This window comes from Mixophyes fleayi, chromosome 2, assembly GCF_038048845.1.
Source record: "Mixophyes fleayi isolate aMixFle1 chromosome 2, aMixFle1.hap1, whole genome shotgun sequence".
Lineage (NCBI taxonomy): Eukaryota > Metazoa > Chordata > Amphibia > Anura > Limnodynastidae > Mixophyes > Mixophyes fleayi.
In genome coordinates, this window is record NC_134403.1 from 186459812 (window position 1) to 186487197 (window position 27386).

The 27386-nt window shown below is 40.3% G+C and overlaps 2 protein-coding genes across 6 annotated transcripts in view; one reads left to right on the plus strand and one right to left on the minus strand.

Moving 5' to 3' along the window:
• The window catches only part of LOC142138425 (uncharacterized), a 261296-nt gene that overhangs the window by 102167 nt on the left and 131743 nt on the right, over positions 1-27386 (minus strand). The window lies entirely within an intron of this gene.
• LOC142140267 (voltage-gated hydrogen channel 1-like) lies at positions 3995-7161 on the plus strand. Its single transcript, XM_075198086.1, has 3 exons — positions 3995-4238; positions 5169-5273; positions 7057-7161. Exons 1-3 carry the CDS (start codon positions 4104-4106, stop codon positions 7072-7074), a joined length of 258 nt encoding a protein of 85 aa, XP_075054187.1. The 5' UTR covers positions 3995-4103; the 3' UTR covers positions 7075-7161.

Sequence of the window (27386 nt, forward strand, 5' to 3'; positions counted from 1 at the left end):
TAAATAAAAAATAATAAAAATGTACATTCTAAAATAAATATTGACAATATTACACTCTCCCTTCAGGCTTGCAAATAGGCGCACACCCTTGATATATGTTCAGAATGGAACTGTATACTCAGTCTCCTTAGGAGTTCTCAGTGTCCATTATAGATGTTCAATTGTATCCCCAAGTGTTCCAAATCCCAATTAACACTGTAACCTTTACAATAATACATTAGTGTCTAGATCGTTTTAACAGCTTCTTTCAGATTGAAGCTGTGGAATATCACTGATGTCCATGTTAAATGAATGATCCAAATCTGAGTAACTATACACAGGATAAATAAAGCAGTATAATTACCCCTTGGTGGCCACCTAATAAGGGTTTTGCGTTTAGTCCTCCTGATCTGTGTGGTGTTCAATTTACTCAGATAACATAGGAACACAAATCCATCCTGCGAGTATTGTATTATCAGACTTGTGATGCGTTTCGCAAACCTCTGTGACTTTTCAAAGTGAATATGTCAATCGTAGTGTGCGCCTCTTTATATAATGTATCATGTGTTCTCCTTCATTAATTAATTCACTGCTGGTTTCATTTACTGTAGGTGGTTTAAACCACACTTAGGGCTAGATTTACTAAGCTGCGGGTTTGAAAAAGTGGGGATGTTGCCTATAGCAAGCAATCAGATTCTAGCTTTCATTTATTTAGTACCTTCTGCAAAATGACAGCTAGAATCTGATTGGTTGCTATAGGCAATATCCCCACTTTTTCAAACCCGCAGCTTAGTAAATCTAACTCTTAAAATCTAATATATACTCTAACACACATCAATTAGATTATCAATCACATTGTTAAACAAATACTTTGTAATGTTTTTCCATATATTGCATATAATCTGCTAGTACTACACAGCGTTAACTGAAAAATCTCTTCCTTAATTAATTTACCGTTGTGACTATCTGAATCAGAGGCTTACATAATATACATTCAGTATCTAAAATGTCATAATATTTTCTTTCCAAGATGCTGTTCCTCTTTTATTTTCAAATACATTAGTCTTTTTTAAAACTTGTACATAGATTCAATAACTAATCTTTTCATTCAATAATGTTTTTTCTGCCCGTATCCTGCAATAATGTTGTTTTTAGTTCTACTTCACACAGCCTCTTGGCCACTAACCATTTCCTTGTGCAACAGCAGAATTGCTCCAATCCCCCCTGGATCAACCCCTGCTGGAATGCTGGCTGTCTCTGCATTGATGGTATTAATTGCCACCCAGTCCAATACATTCTCTGGCTGAGAATTTCCAAACTGAGCCACATTACCTGGAAACTGCTAACCCCTAGTGCATTTAGTGTGGTATCCGCAGCAAGCTGGCAAAACGCAGCCTCCATATAATTGATACTATACACAAATAAAGGTATGTCCATGACAAGCCCTGTCTGTGACAAATAGATATATGAACTTTCCGCAGTCTGCAGCCAGACATCATGTTATAGCCAAATAACACTGGAGCTTTATTTCCTTCTTCTGCTAAACAGTTTTGGTCACTTGAGCTTTTAAGCAGAGTCAGTTGGCCCAATCTGTTAGTACTCCAAATAATACCTGATTTTCCCTTCATGTCACTGTTGTAATGTACCTTACCCTTCATGTCACTGTTGTAATGCACCTTACCCTTCATCTCACAGTTGTAATGCACCTTACCCTTCATGTCACTGTTGTAATGTACCTTACCCTTCATGTCACTGTTGTAATGCACCTTACCCTTCATGTCACTGTTGTAATGTACCTTACCCTTCATGTCACTGTTGTAATGCACCTTACCCTTCATGTCACTGTTGTAATGTACCTTATCCTTCATGTCACTGTTGTAATGTACCTTACCTTTCATGTCACTGTTGTAATGTACCTTACCCTTCATGTCACTGTTGTAATGTACCTTACCCTTCATCTCACAGTTGTAATGTACCTTACCCTTCATGTCACTGTTGTAATGCACCTTACCCTTCATGTCACTGTTGTAATGTACCTTACCCTTCATGTCACTGTTGTAATGTACCTTACCCTTCATGTCACTGTTGTAATGTACCTTACCCTTCATGTCACTGTTGTAATGCACCTTACCCTTCATCTCACAGTTGTAATGTACCTTACCCTTCATGTCACTGTTGTAATGCACCTTACCCTTCATCTCACAGTTGTAATGCACCTTACCCTTCATGTCACTGTTGTAATGTACCTTACCCTTCATGTCACTGTTGTAATGCACCTTACCCTTCATGTCACTGTTGTAATGTACCTTACCCTTCATGTCACTGTTGTAATGCACCTTACCCTTCATCTCACAGTTGTAATGTACCTTACCCTTCATCTCACAGTTGTAATGCACCTTACCCTTCATGTCACTGTTGTAATGTACCTTACCCTTCATGTCACTGTTGTAATGCACCTTACCCTTCATCTCACAGTTGTAATGTACCTTACCCTTCATCTCAAAGTTGTAATGTACATTACCCTTCATGTCACTGTTGTAATGTACCTTACCCTTCATGTCACAGTTGTAATGCACCTTACCCTTCATGTCACTGTTGTAATGTACCTTACCCTTCATGTCACTGTTGTAATGTACCTTACCCTTCATGTCACAGTTGTAATGTACCTTACCCTTCATCTCAAAGTTGTAATGTACCTTACCCTTCATGTCACTGTTGTAATGCACCTTACCCTTCATGTCACTGTTGTAATGCACCTTACCCTTCATCTCACAGTTGTAATGTACCTTACCCTTCATCTCAAAGTTGTAATGTACATTACCCTTCATGTCACTGTTGTAATGTACCTTACCCTTCATGTCACAGTTGTAATGTACCTTACCCTTCATGTCACTGTTGTAATGCACCTTACCCTTCATGTCACTGTTGTAATGTACCTTACCCTTCATGTCACAGTTGTAATGTACCTTACCCTTCATGTCACAGTTGTAATGTACCTTACCCTTCATGTCACTGTTGTAATGTACAATACCCTTCATGTCACTGTTGTAATGTACAATACCCTTCATGTCACTGTTGTAATGTACATTACCCTTCATGTCACTGTTGTAATGTACAATACCCTTCATGTCACTGTTGTAATGCACCTTACCCTTCATGTCACTGTTGTAATGTACCTTACCCTTCATGTCACTGTTGTAATGCACCTAATCCTTCATGTCACTGTTGTAATGCACTTTGTCATAATTCTCAGTGGACAAATTAAAGAATGCATTGATATAAATGTAATTATTTGATGTAGGTAAAGCAGCAATTAAGGTTCACAAGTACCCTCCCTGTCTGTGATGGCTTTTGCTGGGTCTCTGTTGCAAAACCTTTCCCCTGCTAAGTCAGTTTTAACAAGGACAGCGGCGGTACAAGTAGCGCTACTATCCTCCTTTCGCTATCACCATGTCAGGGTGGCATCCTTCGCTATGTGGAACGTTTTTAAAATAAATGTTCCTTAAAAGTATATTGTTTATATATAGTTTTATAAGTGGAAAGAGGTTTTTCGCCACTATAACTGAAGTGTTTAGTTTTGGGCTGTGTTTTGTGGTGTTTAGCATATTGTAATACCTGACTTACCCTATATTCTAGTCTGTCACTAATTATTATTATTATTATTATTATTAAAACAAAAGTTATTAATTTAAAGAGGGGTAAAAAAACATTAGCTGTACAGAGAAGACAAAGAAAAGATCATTATTCCAATACTACATGGTTTATAATAGATTGCACCAAAGGTTCATATAAACCAGAATAAGGAACAATATGCAACAATGAGGAAGACTGTGTATAGCAATCTTTGTATGCAACCAAACAAGAGCCTTGAACAACACAACAACCAAACTTATATTTACATATAATAAGTGCTTACAGGATGTGTTAGATCAACTTGCAATGTTGTCTTGAGCATCTTTGTCACTGGTCTGCTTGGTTTGTAAATGCTGTGCTTATTCTGCCCATATCTTCTAGATAGGTGTAGCATTACACCACTTCAGCCCTGTTGCACGGAGTGATGAACATTTAACCATCTTCCAACATGTCCAAACATTTGAAGCATTTTACCACTGTTGGTGACACCAATGTTGAAAGACAACGGAGTCCTGAAGATGAGGAAGAGGAGAAAAAAGAGGAGGAAAAAGACTCGCCATCCATTGACTTCCTCATACACCTTCAGAGATGCCCTAAAAGGGCTTCACAGTCATCACAAGTTTCAGGTACTTTCTTTAAATTTTTAGTCATATATAGAATCTTTACTGCCTGCCAACAGCCTGTGAAACTCCAGGTTGACTTCCATGATGTGTTATGGTCTGAGGTCACCATTGGGATATTGATTTGTATGGAATATTTGGTATCTCAATAAATCTACAGAGTCCTTTATAAACCAGAAAGGGCCCCCAGAAAACCATGTTTCGTGCACCTCAGCTATTTTTGTCTTTACATATGAGCACACCACTAGGGGACATCTGAGATTATATAATTTGGAATTATCACTAATTTCCATTTTTAGATTTATTTATGTTGGTATATATATATATATATATATATATATATATATATATATATATATATATATTGCTCTACCACAGCTGTGATGTATCTGTGCATTTTTATGTGATTGAAAACCCCATTTAAAGTTTCGTAGAAGTTCATTCACATTATTAGGTTGGTGTTCTCCTGAAATCAAGTACATTTAATGTAGAAAAAAAAACGCACGTCCACACATTAAAAAGTTGGGTTTTGAAAATCATGTAAGTGCGCATGAACCTTATCCATAGAAATTTTATACCAAAATAAAACATTTCACTTTGGTATCACTGATGCCAGTGAATCCAAGTAGAATATATTGCATATCTGACAGTCGGGGGACCTCAAAATGACAGTATGGGAGCCCACAGTTTGTGCTTGTCTGTTGTATGCTGCAGGACTTGATGATCAGGTCATGATGGTCCTGTAAGCTGTAGCCACCACTCAAAGCAGGGAGACCAGTCCAGGGTGCAGATTTCCACCGATGCAGGACGAAAACCTGAACATTTATCTGGTCTTTAAAGTATATTCACAGATTATATATTTATTTTTCCATCATATTAATGTAGTTGTATGATAGACTAAATTCCCAACTTAATTTTCACTGTTGTTTTTTACAGATTGTTATTGTGTTCATGGTTATTATCGATGTTTTATTTGTCCTCATTGAGGTCCTTCTGGATTTGGAGCCGTTAGTGGATAAAGTTGACCATGTGATACCAGAGGTAAGTGAGAAATGCTTTAGACGCATTAGACCCATCTATTAATATAGATGCAGATAGCCGGTAATCCATAGCAAGTAATAAGACATTTGAATGCATTTATTTAGTTTGTGCTAGAGCAAACTTGGGTAAACTTTGGCTCTCCTGCAGTTGAGGAATTACACATTCCAACGTGCCCTGCCAGGCATGCTGGGACTTATATTTCCTCCAACCACTGGAGAGCCATCAGTTGCTCATTGCTTCACTTGGCCAGGCAAAGCGTGGAGGGGGGCAAAAAAATTCACATTTTTGCATTCGGTTGAAGAACACATGTGCATGTAAAGACAATATGGTCATCATTTGTCTGTGTTCAGAAGACCCAAGAATGATGGAAAAAAAGATTTCGGACATTTTTTGCAGTTGTTGAACAATCCTACATATCCGCCTGGAGATTTTCTCTTTCTGCAGCTGCCTCAAGCCACCGTTTTTTGGGCTGTCTGTGCATAAAAGTGCCCACATTAGGTTATACCATAACACTTAGGGAAATATCCACTTTTGGTGCTAGGCCACAGTGGATGGAAGTGTCACTCTACTGTTACTTGTGCTGTCTTCTGAAAGATAACTAATATAGGTCTCAGGACTGTGTAAATTAAATCCAGTACCTGATTTAAACAAGCCACCTTCTTGCTAGATAAGAAGTTACACAGCAGTTCACTGGAGCAAATTCTAAATCTGCTTAACTGTAGTATTGTTTTTAGGAGAATCGCCAATAAACAATAACAGCATTTTCTCTAAATTTCACTTTTACAATGTTCTAGAATTGTATTTTCTTTTTTTCTCGAGCTCCCCACTGGGAACCTTTGCATAAGCTAATATGCTATTGCTGTTTTTTGTTCTATGTATTTCATTATTTGAGTATTTCCGTCTTGTCCTTCTTCCTGTTGGAAATTGTGGGTAAACTGTTTGATGCTGTTATCGTTGTGATATCATTTATCATTGATATGGTCTACATAACGCGTGAAGATGTTTTCAGCCCAGTTGGGCTATTAATTTTACTCCGACTTTGGAGAGCCGCCAGAATTGTGCATGGTAAATGTTTCAATTGTAATATACATGTACTCACAGGTTTATGTAGTGACTGTGGTCAATGTTTGTATATGTGTATACAATTTGTGGCCAACCTTTTGGTATAGTAAGAAAATCAACAAATACAACTATAATAGCAATAACAGGTCTGTCTGTGAAAACATCTTTCTTATAATCCTCTCATTTGCAGTACGGTCTTATTAAAACATACTTGGTTATAGAGGTCATCAAAGCCCAAATGTTTCTAGAATCAAGTCATAAGCGACTGGTACATGTGTAGGTAGAGATTTTTCTTTTAGGTCATTTGCTTTTTGGAGGTGCCATGTGCATTCCTTGCTATGAGCTCTTATCTGCAGTAGTATATACAAAATATAGGCACTCCTACCACTGCATGTTCTCAGAATTTCTACACAGCACATGTCATTCCAGGAGAAAGACCAGCACACCACTTATTCTGAAACCTAAGCCCTGTTCCTATCAGCAACATCACCACTTGACCCAATGAACTATAAGCAGATTCTAGTGGTGTACTGTAGCACTGTGACTGTGGAGGTGATGGCAAGTGTGACCAGCACCTCAGTTTGTCATAAATGTGGCTTGGGTAACTTCTTTATGCTGAGGTGGGAGCCTAGACTGTGTCTTCCCAGTAACCTGGCATATTTCTAACACATTCAAATCTAGAAATGTTATAAATTATATATCTTTATTTGCTATTCCAAAGGTATTATTTTGTCTGTGAAGTGTCGTGCAGCAGAGAAGAACAAGTTAAAGGAAAAACAGGAAACGCTCCCTGCCAGAGTGGCACAATTGGAGCAGCAGTGTACCCAGCAGGTACTGTTCAATTTCCAGTTATGCTAGTCCAACAAAACAATCTATTTGCAGCATTGTGCTATAGTACAAACACTGCAGTGAGGGAGTTTCCCTTCTGGGATTTCTGTAGATTAGTAGGAGAGACCATTAAAACTGTCATTTACACTAGAGTATCGCCCATTAATTATTTTTGAGAAAATAAGTATGGCTTATTTCCCGTGCTCTGTGGTGGGGGGGGGGGTAATATCTCTCTCACATGCTCTGTGGGGGGGGGGGGTAATATCTCTCTCCCATGCTCTGTGGGGGGGGGTAATATCTCTCTCCCATGCTCTGTGGGGGGGGGGGGGTAATATCTCTCTCCCATGCTCTGTTGGGGAGGGGGGGGTAATATCTCTCTCCCATGCTCTGTGGGGGGGTAATATCTCTCTCCCGTGCTCTGTGGGGGGGGGGTAATATCTCTCTCCCGTGCTCTGTGGGGGGGGGGGTAATATCTCTCTCACATGCTCTGTGGGGGAGGGGGGGTAATATCTCTCTCCCATGCTCTGTGGGGGGGGTAATATCTCCCTCCCATGCTCTGTGGGGGGGTAATATCTCTCTCACATGCTCTGTGGGGGGGTGGTAATATCTCTCTCCCATGCTCTGTGGTGGGGGGGTAATATCTCTCTCACATGCTCTGTGGGGGGGTGGTAATATCTCTCTCACATGCTCTGTGGGGGGGGTAATATCTCTCTCCCATGCTCTGTGGGGGAGGGGGGGTAATATCTCTCTCCCATGCTCTGTGGGGGGGGGGTAATATCTTTCTCCCATGCTCTGTGGGGGGGTAATATCTCTCTCACATGCTCTGTGGGGGGGGGGTAATATCTCTCTCCCATGCTCTGTGGGGGAGGGGGGGGTAATATCTCTCTCCCGTGCTCTGTGGGGGGGGTAATATCTCTCTCCCATGCTCTGTGGGGGAGGGGGGGGTAATATCTCTCTCCCGTGCTCTGTGGGGGGGGTAATATCTCTCTCCCATGCTCTGTGGGGGGGGGGGGGGTAATATCTCTCTCCCGTGCTCTGTGGGGGGGGGGGTAATATCTCTCTCCCGTGCTCTGTGGGGGGGTAATATCTCTCTCCCATGCTCTGGGGAGTAATATCTCTCAGATAGACACTGACAGACACTCCCTGTGTGCTGCTCCTTTCTATCTTGCTGCCACTTTCTGAGGTAAAATTATCCCTGAAATCTGCCCCATGTTACTAGTATTCTGTCTATGTTGTTGTACTATGGCCCCTATAGTGGAAGCAGGTGATGGACCAGCTCCCTAGATTATAAGGGGAGGTCCCAGGACCTCCTCCGCTCTGTCCTCCTGGGTCCCTGGCTCTCACTGTCTCCACACTGGTTCTGATCCCCCCAGCTCATACCAGCCTGATGTTGCTAAGCAACATTCCCAGTGTGTCTCCTCTGGGTCCTAGTGCTAGGTCACACTCTCAGTCACTGGGAGGTGTGAACAACAACACCAAAGGGGGTGTTACATTTGTGCATGTTCTTCAAAACAGAAAATATTAGGCATTGGCAAAAACATTTTGTTGTAGTAAATTACAAAATAAGAATCAATAGCACTCAATTAATTGTACAAAACAAGCAGTTGATGAAGATATTTAGCTGAGAATTCTGGAAATACATCTATTTCGGATCAAGTTAGCATTTTAGTTTAGTTCATTAAAATTTGTGCAGCCACAATAATCCATTGAGGGCAACACAAGCCATTTAATAGCTCCATTATATTTGGACAAAACAGCTTCTGAGCAGTCCATTCAGGTCAAGCTGTACGAATTCAGAAACAAATATTGTGTTTTTAATTTGAGAATTAGTACTGCTTGACACGATGAAGAATCATCATGTATTTGTATAACATCCTCAATTATCCACTCAACATAATAGAGACACTTAAAGATCCATCATTGCCCCCATAAGCCATGCCCTCAGCTTAGGTTTAAAGAAAAAAAAAAAAAGGTTATAAGCGAGGATTGGTGAATCTGTACACCGCTACTTCAGCCTCAGGCAGTCCCCTCACACCTGCAAGTGAAGGGAAATGGCTGTTCCATGCAACATAATTTTGCTGATTTTATTGTTTATTTTTTGATAGACAAGTCAAATATTCATATAAAACAAGTGACAAGACTATTCCCACATTTTATAATTATTTTAACCTTTATTTTTGCATTGGATAAACATTGAAACTGTAACAATGCAGAATGGCAAATGGGCTCAATAACATTTCCATCCATGTCCTCTATGTATTTATAGACAGTGATGTTACTGGGATTTAGCTGGGGTTTTGGGGCTACAAAAATTTTTAGACCTGGTACCGCTCTCATTGAAAAGTTTAATGGGTCCATGTGCGGTGCCAGCCAGACTTGACTGTTACAGAGTCGTTTTAAACCTCCCACCCCTTAGTGACCTCAGTTAATTTACTCACTGAACTGAGCTGGGGGCAGGAGATTCTCTGTGCTTCAAATCCTGCACTGATCATACAGAGTGGTGACCAGTGCAGGGAATATGGGGATGTGTAATGGACGATGGGTGGAGAATGTAGAATTGGGTGATGGGTGCAGGTTGCTAAGTGTACCAAAACAGTGTCACAATACCTAGCCAACTGCAACAAATACAGTTATTAGGGCTGGCATCGGCGCTGACACAATATAAATGGCACATGCACACAACATCTGAAATCAGCACAAAAAGGCAAGACAGAGCACCACAATGACACAGTGTGGCACAGGCTCACTTACACACACAGCACATCACATACACCTGCCATCAGCGTACACAGCAACATATAACACGCCCGGCCACATACTGTGAAGAGCTGCGGAGAATGTCACTCCATATATGGGCAATGACATCACTGGTGAGCGGCCCAATAAGTGCTGCTGCGGGAACTCCAAAAAGCATCTCAATTGATCTGTTACGCCTTATGGAACCTGTTTTGACCCAGGGCCACCTTAACAACATTATGGGCCCCCGGGCAAAGCAGTGCAGCGGGGCCCCTACCTCTGTAGATGTGTATCATATATATATATATATATATATAGAGAGAGAGAGAGAGAGAGAGAGAGAGAGAGACATAGATAGATAGATATAGATATATTTGCAGGATTATTATTATTTTTTTGCAGGATTACTTATTTTACTTAAGAGCCCTGTCTATGGGGCCCCCTTGCCTGTGGGGCCCCCGGGCACCTGCCCATCGTGCCCAATGGAAAAGATGGCCCTGTTTTGACTGCATCTACAAATGTTATGTATGTGTCTAATGCTGAAAAAACAAGGACCAGGCTTGTTATACAAAAGGCTCTCCAGCTTGTGTGGAACTTACAGTCACAGTCCACAGTTATATATCTGTGACATTATCTGCAGTTCCCCTGTATTCCCTAATTCTCTGTATCAGCTGACCAGTACATAGCAGACACAGGACGGGGTAGAAGACAGGGGTATTGTTAGGAGCAGGTAAGGAACATGCAGCCACCATCTAGGAGCGTGGCCATTCTGTTATGGAAGAATTATATACTTATTTGTGATTGTTGCAAGATGCCTTTAAACTGATCCACATTTCATTACAAGATTGCTGACCCTTTTCTAGCACTGAAAGCAAGTATATATATATATATATATATATATATATATATATATATATATATATATATCTATATATATATATATAGATATATATATATATATATATATATTAGTCAAGTGTAAGTATAAATTAGCAATACAGTGACTGATATGTGATAAAGAGTAAGAAGACTGAAAACCTGAGAGGTACATTTTATTATTGATAAAATGTCATATTTTCAACATGATAACTTTAGATTATTTATGTGATCCCATATAATCATGGTCCATTACTGGCCCCTTAGTCGGTGTGGTTGATGAAGATGGTGCAAATGTTGCGTTCTCAAAGCACTTGCAGCTTGGGCAGTTATGGTAGAATGGACTACGCTGATGGAATGATTGGGCCATGGAAATGACAGATGCTGCAGCCATCATATTCACTGAAAACCAGGGGTTAGAAACTGACAGCAAGTTAGCCAAATTGGCCTGCATGTTGCTTAAATCTGGATTCATGCTAGTAAATGCTGGAATGGGAGGCTTGATATGATTCGGAGAAGCAGAAGAAGTGGTAGTCGGGTCTAATTTGTGACTATCATTCTGACCCATTGCAAAGCATTCTGATGGAGTTGAAGTTGTTCGACGTCGTTTTGGCTTGACATTTGAGTTCCCAGTCTCATCAGGACATTTCTGCATATTTGTAACCTGTTCTTTCATATCCTGTTCTAATGGGGACACAACCGAACGAGTTTTCTTGATATCAACTCTTCTCTTGATTTGTCCTAATAAGTCAGGATAACCTCTACGAAAGTTTGGGTTTTGGTACAGCTGTAACTGGAACACAAGGACACAATTTTACCATCAATTTTTCAAATATATTTCGGTAAATTGGAGACATGCAGATTTTGATAATCTTTTAATAAATGTGAAATCAGATGATAATGGACAATACAGTATACTATAGCCACTAAATACATCCTATATTTGCATTTGGTTATAGGATGGTAACAGCATGACAGCACTTGAAGGTTTACAAGTTACAGAAATAGGAGCTACCTGACTGTAACCTGCAGAGATCTCCCTACAATAGATGTTTTCATATACATGATATTACCCTTGCAACTATGGTAAGTTACCCCTGCTCAGAACATGTTAGTAAAGGCCACATATAGGTAGATTGAGGTATGTTTATAATTAAAGTGGAATTACCTTGTGACATTATTCCCAAGCTGTAGCAATAGCTCAGGTGGGATCTGATTCTACCCTGTGTGGATCTGTCAAGAGTGCCCCAGTGACTACCAGAGATAACTCTGTTCTGATGTGGCATTTATTTGGGGCTACACTGTCAGCCATTACCCTCCAATAGATACTGTAATGTGGGATCTATTCACACCTAGCTGATAAATGCTTTTCTAATAAAGTATTATATTACCTCCCATGGCAGAAGAATACCACAGTGCTGCCCAAATGCTGCTCAGTCACTTTTGCCTTACTGTTGACTTAAGAGCTATTAAGCGAAGCTATCATCCAACTTTTTGTGGGCAAATACTGGATGGTACATAAAAGTCCTAGTCGCTTTTTCAGGTTAATTGCGCAGCCCTTCTCATCGATGGTAACCAGAATCCCCAATCATTACCATCATGAACCTCCTTGTCACTCCCAGTGCTTGGATTCTTATATAACTCCTATCCTATCCCAGGGTAACCCGCTGAGTTTGGTTCCACTGATCCAGGCAGCAAAACCTTAGAACAATGAAGACAATACATGGGCACATACGGCCCTTGCTTGAATTTCTCCACCAGTTATTCCCTTTACAGTGCACCTCTGTCATATAGTGTCTGGGCACCAGAAAGTAACCAACGTGTCTCTGTCTTGTTCTACCTGAGCCATCAGCCACTGAGCAGGAAAATACCAGTGACTATAGCACCTTTTTGGAAACGGGTTCATGAATACATTACACTGTCCAGTATAGAAACAGAAACCTGTGCTCACTGCCAAATATTTCTGTTACATACCATATATACAGTAGAATATGAAAGGAGGCACATTAGTATTACCTGTAAGTACCTCATGAAAGGTAAAACACAGATATTATCCAATTTTACATTCAATCAGTAAGATGGCTGGATCTTTGAAATACATGAGAGTCTGATGGATAGTTCTAGCTACTTGTCTATGAAAAGAAAATCAATTGAACAAGTAATACATGTTTTCCCCCTATCGATTGCTCCATAATAAAGTACTTCATTGCACTTTTTGACTACAGATGTTTCAGATATTCTATATTTTCAATATATAAAATAATCAATTAAATTCATTAAATAAGCATTGTAAAACCGCTTACCTTAGTAAATTCTGCAGCAGTTTCCTCTTCGGCTAGGAATTCAGTGAGTGAGGCGGATCTTTCAAATTCACGTTGAACTTTGTTGAATCCATAAAGATTCAGTTGCCGAATTACATTTTTTATAGAATCATTTTTGAAAATTTTTGTTTCTAAAAATTCAGTTTTAAACAACTCCTTATTAATCACCACACAGATGCCATCGTCATCCCACCGAATAGAATTAATGTGGTCACTTTCAACAATCTTCCACAGTTTTCTAGGAAAATTAAGGGACAAAAAATCTTCCAGATCTGTGTCCTCTTTTAAAAGGAACTGTGGCCTATTCACAAATGGCTCATCAGCCAGATCTTGTGATTTCTTTTCTTCTATTTCAGACAGCATATTTGAGATTTCATCAGCTGCCTGGTCAACTACTGGAGATACTGAAGGCATGATGGATCTCTGAGAAACCTCTTTTGACTTCATTATTTGATCTCCAGCACATGCTGATTGTTCTGCAGAAGGATCCATCTCTAATCTTGAATACGGAGAACCCTGTTCATGCGCAGTCATCAGACATTGCTCTCATACATCTATAGCATTAAGATACTGGAAGATCAATGAGGAATTCTAGAGCACCCCAGTAAGTATCATACATACATATTACATCACAAAGGACTTCAGTTGCTAGGAGGTTATTGGCTTCTTTCAGGTAAGTTGTCTTAAAGGCAAAGACTACTATTATTGCACCTCTCTGTATGCATTAATAAACAGGCAACATCAATTTCCATAACATTAATAAAACTTAAAATATGTATCAATCGGTCAAAAAATTGTGCAATTAGTAAACACAGCAACATTCCAACCATAATCTTGAGATATTTATTTATATATGTATTATAAGGGCACAGTCGTGGCCTTATATTAAGGTTGAATCTAAAAAACGGCATTCCACTATGTTAATTTTGTGAGGGGGGCATGGTGTTTGAGGGGCTACATTTTAAAAACTATTTAGCTAGTAAGCTGAAATTTGGTATTCAAATGGAGAACCATCCATATGAATAAAAAAGAATTAAAAATGACAAATTGATATCTAATGTTGAAAATCTCCCGGTTTATTCCACTTCCTGTTTCCAAAAAGTCAGTTTTTCTCTTTTTGGGGGGGGGGGGGGGGGGGGGAGTGTACAGGGCATTTTAAAACTAGGGGGTAAATGTATCAAGGTCCAATTTAAAATCGTGGGAGATTACCGGCGATTTGAGTCCCAAAGTCGCTATATGTATTAAGTAGCGATTTTTAGTCTGAACTTCAAAATCTCTGTTCATCTCTCGCGATTTGCGCTGCATTAAACTCAGCCATGTTTAGCTGAAAATTACCATTTACAAGTCAATAATCATTTCTGTTTGGTTGAATGTTTACATTGAAAAGTTGCGTGACTTAGCCCTCTGTAAAATTAATGAATGTTAAAAAAAAAAATGCTTATGGTCCCCCCTCTAAGCACTATTAACTCTAGCGCTGCCAGCCTACTGCTGGTTGTGCGAAAATCGGGAAAAAATTTGCATGGGGTCCCCCCGATTTTACGCATCCAGCACTAGGCAAACCAGCCGGAGGGGTTGGCACTATAGAAAGGGGACACACAGCAGGGGTTCCACTGCCATAATGACAAACCAAACCCAGGCTGTTAAGCTCTGGGCTAGATTCCCTAGGAAGTGAGGTCCGCAAAAACAAACGTGCCGGCACCCCATCCAGGAACAACCAGCCCAGGGCTGAAAGCAGAAGGACTCTTCCTACACCCCTGGGCGGTTCATGTAAAATAAAGTGTAAAAAAAAGAAAAAGCAGACGGCATTTTTGTTTGTAGAACTACAAGTCCCAGACAGGCCAGGCTGCTCTAAACAGTCTGGGCATGCTGATGCTTTTAGAACTACAAGCACCAGCATACCCATGGCAGTCAGGGCATGCTGGTACTTAGAGAACCACAAGTGCCAACATAACCTGACACCCATGCCTGCCTGCGACCTGTAGTTCCACAGCAAAAATGCTAAAGCCCCAACAGCCTCATTAAAACCACTATATTTTAATAAAAATAAAATCCCAATGAAAACACAAAGCACCCTCTTTAATACCACAAATATTTATTAAAAATAATTAAACCCCATATACTCAGCAATATGATGTCTTCTTTTGTCAGCAACTTTGAATCCAAAAATGCTTGTAAACCATGTCTACAAATATTTGCATTCTAAAATAAGGTCCATGAAGATGCCCCTAAATTATTTGTAATTGCAAAAGTCCATGCTTGCATAAAATCTTCTGTTCTTCGGGTCACATAGACCCCCATATTTGTAAATCCACATGTCCATGTATAAAAATCTTCTGATTTTTGGGTCAGGAGGACCGCCCATTTCTAATTCCATCATGATTAAAAGTCTTCTTTCTTCAGGTCAGAAGGACTCACATTTTATAAATCCAAACCGGAACAAGCTTGTAAAAAAAACAACCCTCTACACACTGTACAAGCAACGCAAATCTACTGACTATAACAGAGTCGCAAGCTCTATTTATAGTCTAAGGGATTTGCACATGGTAGAGTGGGAATATACTGTATATACAGTGCCTTCATTGTAAAACTATCAAATTCCATTTACTTACATTTTCCACACCAACACTTTTAAATTTCCACTCTGAACACTATGGGGTGTAATCAATTGTTCGTCCGAACCGCTGAAAAACTTGCGCTCTAAAACTATTACCGTTAATACGGTAATATTGCGCGTAAAAACCGTTCATACGGTAATTTACTCGCTGAATTTCAGCTCGCAGCTCAGGGAACTGCGAGCTGAAATTCAGCGAGTAATTACCGTATTAACGGTAATAGTTTTAGAGCGCAAGTTTTTCGCCGGTCCGGACGAACAATTGAATACCCCCCCTATATATATATATATATATACACACATTACACATACACACATTTTGTAGGCGCTTTCAGAGGTGGACGGGGGTCGTCAGGGGCACTCTGCCTAGTCTGTGGCTGTACAGCCTCATACGCATCAAGCTACAATACACTGTGTGTTCTGACACCTTTCTGTCATAGCCAGCATTAGCTTTTTTCAGTAGTTTGTGCTATAGTAGCTCTTCTGTGGGATTGGATCAGACGGGTCAGTCTTCGCTTCCCACACGCATCAGAGTCTTGGGCACCCATGACCCTGTTGCAAGTTCGCTGGTTGTCCTTCCTTGGACTACTTTTGGTAGATACTAACTACTTCACACCGGACACACCCCAAAATACCTGCTATTTTGGAGATGCTTTGACCCAGTCGTGTAACCATCACATTTTTTGGCCCCTGTCGCAGTCACTCAGATCATTAACCTTGTCTATTATTCCAGCTATTCGGCTTCCAGACCTGCTCGCATTGCCCCCTTAATTTCGGTGTCAGCAATCACGCTGCTTGTTTTTTATTGTGTTGGCATTTCTTACATATAGGTATTTATGGTGTTGGGATTTAGTACCTGTCACTGTTTATAACGTTAGCTATTTCTTACTTGTCACTATTTTATGTGTCGCATTTTACTGTCAGTGTTATTGGTGTCAGCATTTTCGGCTTAGAAAATTTGTACCCCACCCTCTGGATCAGCAGTTGTAAAATAAGACCATGGCATCCATCACTAATTTAGTTTAAGTATGTGTACATTTGTTGGTGGGGCAGAACAGTGGCTTAGTGAGTAGCACTTCCGCCTCACAGCAGAGTTTGTATGTTCTCCCTGTGTTTTTCCTTCGTGTGCTCCGCTTTCCTCCCACAATAAAACACAACAACCCTTGATATGGCGCCTATATAAAAATAATAATATAACAAACAAAAATTAGCCAAAAGGTTAAGCAGCTGCAATAACCAAGGTGGCTGCAAACCACCTGTGGGACATCCAATACACTAAAAAAGAAAACTGCAGCGCTAAAAACCTAGCTTGCTTAAAATGAAAAATAATATAATATAAAACAAAACCTAAGGTCACGGATCATCATGTATATACAATTTCTTGGTGACAAATATAAAAGATAAAACACAACTAACCAGCTTAAAATAATGATAATACACAAAAGCATTAAATGGAACTACCCCCATGAAACAAATCCCACTGCACAGTGATGGAGCATATAGGAAATGTAAACATAAGCCAACCAACTTCAAACGCTACTAAATAAGTAAATGTGACAGCTGTCTATACTGTAGCAAGAAAAGGATGGCAATAGAAAAATCAATCAGATGGCTCCACAATGGAGAAAAATGCTAGCTAGTGCCACAAATGTCAATGATCTTGGTGCCGTGAATCGTGTCTGGATGAATAACCATAAGTATAATCAATCTATATAACTTTTGGTGTAATGTTCGTATAGAACATATAAATGTATGCTCAGACTCCAATAATTGTATCTTCAAAAAAATGTTATTACCTCCATCTGTATCTTTACATTACCTGTGCTGCTCATTACTTTCCAGCAATTACCTGTGCTGCTCACTACTTCCCAGCAGTTACCTGTGCAGCTCATCGCTACTCAGCATTACCTGTGCAGCTCATCGCTAATCAGCAATACCTGTGCTGCTCACCGCTTCTTAGCAATTTCCTGTGCAGCTCATCGCTACTCAGCATTACTTGTGCAGCTCACCGCTACCTGTGCTGCTCACCGCTTCTCAGCAATTCCCTGTGCAGCTCATCGCTTCTCAGCATTTACCTTTGCAGATCATTGCTTCCCAGCATTATCGCCGCAGAGCATCGCTCATCATTGGTCCTGTTCCAGAGTTATACACCTGTGTGGACCTCAGTGCTCCAGCTCTCTGCAGTTCATCTCTTCACTACAACTTCTATTCTGCCTAACAACTACTTGGTGGTTCTGCGCATTATCTGCTCTGCACCCCCTAGAGGACAACAACCTACGGTTAAAAGCAGCTAAGACCATATTCCCTTGCGGGAATCCCTGGTGTATACCACTCCTCCGTTAGACTCTGCACTTCTCTAGGGGTAAACTGTCACTCTAGCAGAGATCAAGACCATTCCCATTATCTGGCTTTCGTGACACTGTGTGTGTATGTGCTGAAAGAGCAGTCCAGGGAATATGTAACCGTCTGCAGCCTGCTCCTGCAGACTAGCTGGGTTTTTACCCATTTGCCTATAGAAGAGGTGTTACAAATAAGCCTCTTTGCCACAATAGTTTTTGTTTATTTTATTATTTTGTTTGTGATTTTTCTTTCTTGGTGCAGGAAAGTAGGGGGGGGGGGATTGTGGTTCTGGACTAGGATGGTTTGTTGTAAGTAGCATTGGATGCTGGTAGAAGTTATTTGAGGTGGATCGCTTTAGCTACGTGATTACTTAATGTAGCTATTTGTAAAAGATGCATTTTTAATGTGTAGTTAAACCTGCCGGAAATACTGAGTGTCTGCTGTATGGTAAGTAGATCTTTTCAGGTTGTCGCTTTTATAGTAATCAGTATTTTTTTGTCCTTCTAAACTCTGTCGGCATTGTGAGTGTTGAAAATTCATACCACACCCATTGAATGGATCTTTGAGTTTTCAATGTGTAGTTTTAGGTCTAGAAAATAAATGCTGGTGGTGTCAGTGAAATTGAGGTTAAGGGGTAAAGTGGCGCTGCCGTGTAAAGGGAAGTTTCCCTTTACAAGGCAGCGCCGCTTTAAATTTAAGCTGCAAAGACGCCGAACTCGCGGGAGTTGAAGAAACCGGAGGTTGATACATTTACCCCTAAGTCTGATTTGGTGTATGTGTTTAATGAAATTGTTAAGTAGGGGTTCTGTTCCTTTCCATATGAGGAGTATGTCATCGATGTAGTGTTCCAGAAAACTATGTTCCAAATATGGGTTGTTATTATAGATAAAGGTATATATTTACTAAACTGCAAGTTTAAAAAAGTGAAGATGTTGCCTATAGCAACCAATCAGATTCTAGCTGTCATTTTGTAGAATGTGCTAAATAAATGACAGCTAGAATCTGATTGGTTGCTTTAGGCAACATCTCCACTTTTTCAAACAAGCAGTTTAGTAAATCTAGCCCAAAGTCTTGTTTCGGTGAATTGATGTATAGATATGTAGCATTGTTTGGGATGAATTTAGTCCCCATAGCTGTCCCTTGTGTTTGTATGTATTATGTGTCTTGCAGTGTGAAGTAATTATGTGTTAGAATGTATGTTGTGTTTTATACAATGAACTCTATCTGGTCTCTGTCCAGGTCCACGTCATTCTCTAGTGTTCTGATTATTGCTAGTATGCCCTTGTGATGTGGGATGCTTGAGCTTACATCTATTGTGTACCTCATGTATGTTTCTTTCCATGTGTGGTTTTGGATAGTGTTGAGTATGTGTTGTATCTGAGAAATTATGTTATCTTAATGATGTATGGTTGTATGAAAGTATCTATTTATTGGGATAAGTTGGGGTGGGGTTCATAATAGATTTGTGTATTTTTAGTAATAAGCAGAAAGTAAGGATTCAGGGTAGTTTTGTTTATAGGAATTTATATTCCTGTTCAGGATTTTTTCTGTACGACCTTCATTTAATATTATAGTTCTGAGATAAAAGTGTTAGTGGGTTTGCAGGTTAATATTTTGTAGGTATGGGTGTCTGAAAGTAATCTGTGGTAAGAGTAATCTATGTATTTGGTTATATCTATTATTATTAATCAATTGAGAATACAATCAGACATTGGGGTAAATCAAAAACTTATTACGGAGAGCCTATCTCAAACATATAACCCCTATAGCGGTCCGTTTCAATAAAATCCAACCATTGTACCCACGTGGTGTTGAAATCTAAGGAGTTATCATTCGTAGAAGTAGATATATCACCCATGGTCATATAGTAGGTGATTCATCGTTACCAGTCTTTTAAAGATGGAAGGGGTAGAGGATTTCCAGTGAACCGGTACCGCTGCCTTTGTGGCTTTTCTAAGATCTCTCAAAAGGAACTTCTCGTATTTACTAATGGGTACTTTGGACACGTTTATAAGCCAAAAGCCCAGTTCCACTGGAACCTCTCAATTCAAAAAGGTTTGTAACTCTGGACATCTCCTTCCAGAACAACTTTATTTTTTGGTACTCCCACCAAATATGTATGTACCTCCCTAATGCATTACTGCACATCCAACATTTACCAGAGGTCCCGGAGTCTATTTTATTTAGTAAGCTTGGGTGTCTGTACCAGTGGGCTGTGTACTTGTATTGGATCTCTACCACTGAAGCACTTATTGAACATGTGTGTGTAGTTTGGAAAACTTTCTACCATTCCCCTATGCTAATTTCTCTATTCAAGTCACTCAGCCATGCCTTTGTAAAGTGAGGTAACAATCCAAATAAGTTTTCTATAATTAGCTTAAAAAGTGAGGATGCTGGTAGGAGCCTACAGTTTAGTTTGCATGTCTTGTGGCTTGCACAAAAGGAAGCTGAAAAACCACACACACAGCTGGAGAGTTAATCAGACACTAGACTTTAGTTGGGCACAATTGCCAAATGACCAGATCTATGGCCTGATGACAGCGGTTCCCAAACTGTGCACAGCAGCTCCCTGGTGTGCCACGGTGATCCCACAGCAGTGCCATGGCCAGCGAAAAGCGAGGTAAGCAATGTGGAAGGGAGGGGGGGGGCAGTAAGCGCTCCTCTCTGCAGGCCATCCCTCACTCATCCACCGGCAGGCAAAAAGAAGAATAGTTACCAGTACAGCACCAGACACCCTCTTACCTGCTCCGTTCGCACTGCCATGCATGACATCATTATACCCAACATTTTCAGTGAGGAGCAGCATATGAGAAGAAGAAAACAGAAGAAAGAAAGGCAAGTAACCGGTAAGAAATTGAACGGTGGATGAAAGGGGCAGTGTAATACAAGGGAAACTGATGAAGGGGCACAATGTGATGGTAAAGGGGCCTAAATACGTATTACATTATTTTGACTAAACTACCTAAAAAACAGGACTACTCTGTAACTATTTTGGCTTAGGGGTGCCTCGAAAAAATTATGAAGACCCTAAGGGTGCCTCGAACTAAGAAAGTTTGGGAAACACTGGCATATGACATATTCAATTCACATGATCTATGCCAGCACATCATCTAATTACATGACATGACATTTTATCATTTTAATTATTGGTGTCTATTTTTCTCTTTCTGCATGTCCTTTGAATTTTCTAGAACTGAACATGCCCAGTTCAGCGGAGAAAAACAATTTTTCCCTCTACAACTTTGTCAAACAGATGCTCTCATTAATTTTAGTACAAAAAACTACTGTCTGCACTCGGCATACTATAATGACTATTCATATTACCAAATATCTTACATTCTGTTATTACAGGAGAGAATTATATGCTTATTTGTTATTGTTACTGGGCCATATGTTAATGTAAGCTTGATGATCCTATACTAGCAATGATAACGTGTTTATACATTATATATAGTGGTCTAAGTAAAAATTAGCAATACAGTGACTAATATGTGATAAAGAGCAAGAAACACTTAAAACCTGAGAAACACATTTTATTCATAAAATGTCATATGTTTAACATGATCATTTTAGATCATTTATTTAATTCCATATTTGCTTGGTCCATTTCTGGCCCCTTAGTTGGTGTGGCTGATGAAGATGGTGCAGATGTTGCATTCTCAAAGCACTTGCAGCTTGGGCAGTCATGGTAGAAAGGACTACGCTGATGGAAAGACTGAGCCATCGAAATGACAGATGCTGCAGCCATCATATTTGTTGTAAACCAGGGGTTACAAACTGACAGCAAGTTAGCCAAATTGGCCTGCAGGTCTCCTAATTCTGAATTCATGTTTGGAAATTCTGGTGTGGGTGGTATCATATGAGATGGAGAAGCAGAAGAAGTGGTAGTGGTAAAGTCTAGTCCGTGACTGGGATTCTGGCCCTTTGCAAAGTATTCTGATGGTGTTGTTGTTGTTTCTGATGATGAAGCAGTGCAGCTACCACTGATGCGTGGTTTTGGCTTAAAGGATCGAGGTCTTTTTCTCTTTTCAGGAACAGACTTTGGTGCGTTGCCTCCTGAGGTCACAATCTCTTCTCTATTCTCAACAGGACACTTTTGTAGATTTGTATCCTCTTCTTTCAAGTCATGTTCTGATGAGGACATAGCTGAGCAAGCTTTCCGTATACCCACTCTTCTCTTTATTTGTCTTAATAAGTCAGGATAACATCTCTGAAAATGTGGGTTTTGGTACAGCTGTAACTGGAACACAAGGACACAATTTAATATAGATTTTTCAAATATATTTCAATCTCATAGTAAATGTGAAATCAGAATATAATGGACAATGCCGGTTACTATAATTACTAAATATGTTCTATATTTGCTTTTGGTTATAGGATGGTAGCAGCATGAAGGTTTACAATTTACAGAATTGTAAGTGACCTTACTGTAACCTGCAGAGATTTCCCTACAATATATCTTTTGATATACATGATATTTTTCTTTTAAGTATGGTAACTAGCCCATGATCAGAACATGTTAGTAAAATCCACATATAGATAGAATAGGGGGTATATTTATCAAGTGGCGGTTCCGAAAAACCACTGATTCTTAGCAGTTTGACGTTATTTTTTAAAACAGCAATTTTATTAAAGACAAAGCCCATTGGGTTTTGTCTTTACTAAAATGGCCATTTGAAAAAGATATGGTTTTTCAGAACTGCCGCTTGATAAATATACCCCTAGGTATGTTTATAATAGAGATGGTCACTGACCCCCGTGTTTTGGTTTTGGATTCGGTTTTGGATCTGGATTACCGTCATGTTTTGGTTTTGGTTTTGGTTTTGCAAAACCGCCATTGCGTGTTTTGGTTTTGGTTTTGGTTTTGTTTGGTTTTGTTTTGCTATTTTTTTTGGAAAATCCATGTTTTTGGGCCTAAATTAACCCAATTTAGTGCTCCAACTGTTTTAGAGACAAGTAATCTAATTGTTGAGGTAATAAATCATCCAAAAAAACAGTTTAATTCTTCGTTGGTAGGCCTATTCTACACACAAAACAGATTGTCTTCCTCTCCATCTATGCATATTGGCAATGCAGCCATCGTCTTTGAATGTATATTACACCCTACACTTATAGTTAAATATGTAAAGAAATGGAAAAAGCCAGTTTGGTTTCTGTCTCTCAAGGCCCCCCTCCACTTGTATAAAATACCAAAAAATTCAGCCATTATAGACTGTACAATATTAATTGACATGGAGAAAGCCAGTTTGGTTTCTGTCTCTCTAGGCCCCCCTCCACTTGTATAAAATACTAAAAAATTCAGCCATTATAGACTGTACAATATTAATTGACATGGAGAAAGACAGTTTGGTTTCTGTCTCTCTAGGCCCCCCTCCACTTGTATAAAATACCCAAAAATTCAGCCATTATAGACTGTACAATATTATGAAAAATGGACAAAGCCAGTTTAGGGTCACTCTGTCTATGACACCCTACCCTTAAGGATAAATTGCCCTAACAGCAGCCTTTCAAGATGGTATGTGATATGGAAATGCCACAAGTCCCTTTCCTCTTTGGGGGTAGATTGCACCCTACACTTACATAGAAAGTTTTAAAAAGATGTTATCGGCATCATCTTCAGCTTAATCCTCACCCTCATCAGTGTGTACGTCATCATCACAGACTATCAATTCATCGCCGCTTGAATCCGCCATTAGAGAACAGTCAGTGCTTGGATGTCTTGGATGGTGAAGGCCTTCCTCGTGGAAGATGTAGTTCATTTTTATAAACATCATTTTCTCCACATTTTTGGGAAGTAACCTTCTACGGCGATCACTGACTAAGTTCCCTGCTGTGCTGAACACTCGTTCAGAGTACACACTGGAGGGTGGGCAGCTTAGGTATTGCAAAGCAAGTTTGTACATGGGTTTCCAAATGGCCTGCTTTTCTTCCCAGTAAGGAAAGGGACTGTCTGACATTTCCATATCAACTACCTCTTGAAAGTAATCCTCCACCATCCTTTGCATGTTTATACTCATATTGGATGGAGTTATGGGCAAAGTGACACATTTTTTTGAAAAATCCTTCAAACCAGCCCAGATGTTAAATTGTTCTGGTCTGCCCCCTGTGTCTTCCCTGCTTCTTTTTTGGAAATTTAATTTTTTACGAGCAACAGCTTGAGAAAGTGAAGGAGGACACGTCGTCAAGCCGAGGCCCAGTTCAGCGGCCAACTTGCTGAGCAATAGCTCCTTGCAAAAGTTCACATCTCGCTCATTTACAAGTAAAGACTCAATGTAGGTTTTAAACCTTGGATCAAGCACAGTGGCCAAAACGTACTGATCCGAGTTCAAGATCTTAATAACTCGAGGATCATTGTGAAGCGAATTAAGTACTTGATCGACAAGGCCAACATACTTTGCTGAATTGCTTGCTTTCAGCTCCTCCTTCATTTTCTCAAGCTGCTTTTCCAATAGTCTAATTAAAGGAATGACTTGGCTCAAACTAGCAGAGTCTGCACTGACCTCACATGTCACAACTTCAAATGGTTTCAGCACCTTGCACAGCACTGAAAGGATTCCCCACTGTGCAAGAGTGAAATACATCCCCCCTCCTTTCCCAATGTCATGACTTGTGCAATATGCTTGGATGGCTTTGCGCTGTTCCTCCATCCTCTGAAGCATGTACAGGGTGGAATTCCACCGAGTTACCACCTCTTGCTTAAGTTGGTGGCAGGGCAAGTTAAACTGCTCTTGGAGCTGCTGTAATCTCCTACATGCTGTGGCTGAATGCCTGAAATGGCCTGAAATTTTACGGGCCACCGAAAGCATCTCCTGCACCTCACGGTTATTTCGTAGGAAGCTCTGCACCACCAAGTTGATGGTGTGAACAAAACAGGGAATATGTTGGAAATCACCCAGCTGTAATGCTCGCACTATATTGTTGGCGTTATCTGAAATGACATACCCTGGGGAGAGTCCGAGTGGTATAAGCCATGCATCAATCACATCTCTCAGTTTGCGTAACAAATTGTCAGCCGTATGCCTGTTAGTGAAGCCGGTGATACAAAGAGTGGCCTGCCTGTGACAAATGTTACGTAGTGGTGTACATGCTGCTGCTGTTCCTGCTGGTGAAGGTGAATGACCAACCCAGTGGGCTGTCACAGTCATATAGTCTTTGGTTTGGCCACTTCCACTTGTCCACATATCTGTGGTTAAGTGAACAGTGGGCAGAATGGCATTTTTCAGCGCAATCTCTACATTTTTACACACTTTTTGGTATAGTTGTGGAATAGCTTTACGGGAGAAATGGTGTCGCGATGGAATTCTGTAACGCGGACACAAAACCTCAATTAACTGTGAAAAACCAGCTGCGTTTATTGTGGAGATTGGACGCAGATCTAACACTAACATTGCAGCCATGGCGTCTGTGATTCGCTTGGCGACTGGGTGACTGCTGTCATATTTGCTTCCCCTCGCAAATGATTGTTTCACAGTTAATTGCTGAAATGTAGGACTGCTCATTTTATTAACCTGCCTCTGGGATGACGATTCACCCCCAGCAGCAGCAACAGCAGCAGCAGGACTAACGCTTTCTTCAGAGGAATCAATAATAGTGCCGGAGTCATCCAGCCTTAAGTGGGATGCCGGGCTAACTCCGAGCGCTACTGAGGATATTGATGAGGATGGTGTGGTGGGTGTATTTTGTAGCCGTCGGTATGTCGGTGAGCGGAGGGTCTTAGCTGATGAGGGAGTGCTTGTATTCTTTTGGGAAGAACTTTCAGCTTTTCCCAACACTTTGCCATGAACTCTCGTTAAATGGCGTAACATAGACGAGGTTCCAAGATGGTTAAGGTCCCTCCCTCGACTGACTGTGGCTTCACATACACTACAAATGGCTATACAATTGTTGTCTGGATTTGGGTAGAAATAATTCCACACATAAGAAGTGGATTTTTTTGTTTTATGCCCAGGCATGACAATGGCCTTTTTCTTGTCACGTGCCAGAACTGCTGCCACTGGTGCAGGACTTACACAAACAACCTCATCCTCATCAACATCCTCATTAGCGCCCTCGTCGCCTACACAAATCTCCCCCTCATCCTCTTCTAATTCCAAAGTGGCATCCTCAATTTGGGTATCACCGGCTACACTCGGGCTATTAAGGCACACATCAGCAGAATGCTCACGATTAGACATCCCACTGTTGGATGGACTCTCCACAGGGATTGTTGTCATTTGTGAATCAGAGCAAATATTCTCCTGTAATGCCTCACTGTTATCTTGCAGCTCGGCTTTGACGCGTAACAGTAGTTGTGCACCAATTGTAGGCTGGGTAACTTTTTGGGATCTGCCACTAATAGCCAAAGGTGAAGGCCTCATTCTCTCTTTGCCACTGCGTGTGTAGAATGGCATGCTTGCAATTTTTTTTTTATCGTCACTTAACTTTTGCTCAGTTACACTTGTTTTTCGCTTCCATACAGTAAATTTTTTTTTGTTTTTTGTTTTTTGCACTAATTTGAAAACACTCTGTTGTTTGACATCGCCTTGGCCAGATGACGTACTGGGAACACTAACATCAGGACTGGTGACAGAACCTGGTTGCTCATTCAGATCATATGTGGACTGCTTTGAATCCATTCTGAGCGCAAACCACTGGGGAGTGCTAAAAATTATTTAGTAGATACTGCTGACAGTTATGACTTTTGACAGCCAGAAATATTAATGCACAATTAGGGAGGACACCCCAAAAGCACTGAGGAGTGCTAAAAATTATTTAGTAGATACTGCTGACAGATATGACTTTTGACAGCCAGAAATATTAATGCACAATTAGGGAGGACACCCCAAAAGCACTGAGGAGTGCTAAAAATTATTTAGTAGATACTGCTGACAGATATGACTTTTGACAGCCAGAAATATTAATGCACAATTAGGGAGGACACCCCAAAAGCACTGAGGAGTGCTAAAAATTATTTAGTAGATACTGCTGACAGATATGACTTTTGACAGCCAGAAATATTAATGCACAATTAGGGAGGACACCCCAAAAGCACTGAGGAGTGCTAAAAATTATTTAGTAGATACTGCTGACAGATATGACTTTTGACAGCCAGAAATATTAATGCACAATTAGGGAGGACACCCCAAAAGCACTGAGGAGTGCTAAAAATTATTTAGTAGATACTGCTGACAGATATGACTTTTGACAGCCAGAAATATTAATGCACAATTAGGGAGGACACCCCAAAAGCACTGAGGAGTGCTAAAAATTATTTAGTAGATACTGCTGACAGATATGACTTTTGACAGCCAGAAATATTTATGCACAATTAGGGAGGACACCCCAAAAGCACTGAGGAGT

Bases quoted from the DNA above. Each gene is read 5' to 3' on its own strand.
- LOC142140267 (XM_075198086.1), top strand. From the start codon at position 4,104: ATGTTGAAAGACAACGGAGTCCTGAAGATGAGGAAGAGGAGAAAAAAG. The intron at 4,239-5,168 runs GTACTTTCTTTA...TGTTTTTTACAG, and splicing joins ACAGTCATCACAAGTTTCAG to ATTGTTATTGTGTTCATGGT.